Source organism: Nanorana parkeri, unplaced genomic scaffold (genome assembly GCF_000935625.1).
Source record: "Nanorana parkeri isolate BGI_ZX_2015 unplaced genomic scaffold, ASM93562v1 scaffold3916, whole genome shotgun sequence".
NCBI lineage: Eukaryota > Metazoa > Chordata > Amphibia > Anura > Dicroglossidae > Nanorana > Nanorana parkeri.
This window is the reverse complement of record NW_017310183.1, coordinates 21,438-22,833: the sequence shown is the minus strand read 5'-3', so window position 1 is coordinate 22,833 and position 1,396 is coordinate 21,438. Positions and strand designations below refer to the sequence as shown.

The following is a 1,396-nucleotide window of genomic DNA, read 5'->3' as shown; positions in this document are numbered from 1 at the left end:
CGGCCCCCCGGCGTGTGCTCACCTTCCCCAGGAAGTGTTTGCGGTAGATTCGCGCCATGTGGTTACTTTCCAGCTTCACCTTCCCGCTGGGCGACTGAACGCTCTCCGCATCCGGCAATGAGGAGACGTCGTGATTGGTCCCCTCGATCCAGTAACCCCCAAACTGCGGCAGCAGGATAAGAGGGAAGGGCCCCTCCCGACCCAGGACCTGCGGGGGCAAGGGGCGGATCCTCAATCAGAACACAACACAGGAACAGGAAGTGAGGAGGACACAGAAGGGCCATGGAGGTCAGACTGGGGCACAGAAGGCACATGGAGGTCAGACTGGGGCACAGAAGGGCCATGCAGGTCAGACTGGGGCACAGAAGGGACATGGAGGTCAGACTGGGGCACAGAAGGGCCATGGAGGTTAGACTGGGGCACAGAAGGGCCATGGAGGTCAGACTGGGGCACAGAAGGGACATGGAGGTCAGACTGGGGCACAGAAGGGCCATGGAGGTCAGACTGGGGCACAGAAGGGACATGGAGGTCAGACTGGGGCACAGAAGGGCCATGGAGGTCAGACTGGGGCACAGAAGGGACATGGAGGTCAGACTGGGGCACAGAAGGCACATGGAGGTTAGACTGGGGCACAGAAGGGCCATGGAGGTCAGACTGGGGCACAGAAGGGACATGGAGGTCAGACTGGGGCACAGAAGGGCCATGGAGGTCAGACTGGGGCACAGAAGGGACATGGAGGTCAGACTGGGGCACAGAAGGGCCATGGAGGTCAGACTGGGGCACAGAAGGGACATGGAGGTCAGACTGGGGCACAGAAGGGACATGGAGGTCAGACTGGGGCACAGAAGGGCCATGGAGGTCAGACTGGGGCACAGAAGGGACATGGAGGTCAGACTGGGGCACAGAAGGGCCATGGAGGTCAGACTGGGGCACAGAAGGGCCATGGAGGTCAGACTGGGGCACAGAAGGCACATGGAGGTCAGACTGGGGCACAGAAGGGCCATGCAGGTCAGACTGGGGCACAGAAGGGACATGGAGGTCAGACTGGGGCACAGAAGGGCCATGGAGGTCAGACTGGGGCACAGAAGGGCCATGGAGGTCAGACTGGGGCACAGAAGGCACATGGAGGTCAGACTGGGGCACAGAAGGGCCATGGAGGCCAGACAGGGGCACAGAAGGCACATGGAGGTCAGACTGGGACACAGAAGGGACATGGAGGGCAAACTGGGGCACAGACTGGGGGACTCCCATTGGTGGGTGGAGTGCTGTGTATGGGGCGGAGTTCCGCCGGTGGTGGGTGGAGTGCTGTGTATGGGGCGGAGTTCCGCCGGTGGTGGGTGGAGTGCTGTGTATGGGGCGGAGTTCCTCCGGTGGTGGGTGGAGTGCTGTGTATGGG

At 61.9% G+C, this 1,396-nt stretch overlaps 1 protein-coding gene across 1 annotated transcript in view; it reads right to left on the bottom strand.

The window, feature by feature from the left end:
* The window catches only part of LOC108803599 (rap1 GTPase-activating protein 1-like), a gene marked incomplete at its 3' end in the record, with an annotated part of 5,310 nt that overhangs the window by 2,476 nt on the left and 1,438 nt on the right, over window positions 1–1,396 (bottom strand). Inside the window, exon 2 of the mRNA XM_018575429.1 lies at window positions 23–208. Within this exon, the coding sequence (XP_018430931.1) occupies window positions 23–58 (36 nt within the window). The remainder of the gene's footprint in view (window positions 1–22; window positions 209–1,396) is intronic.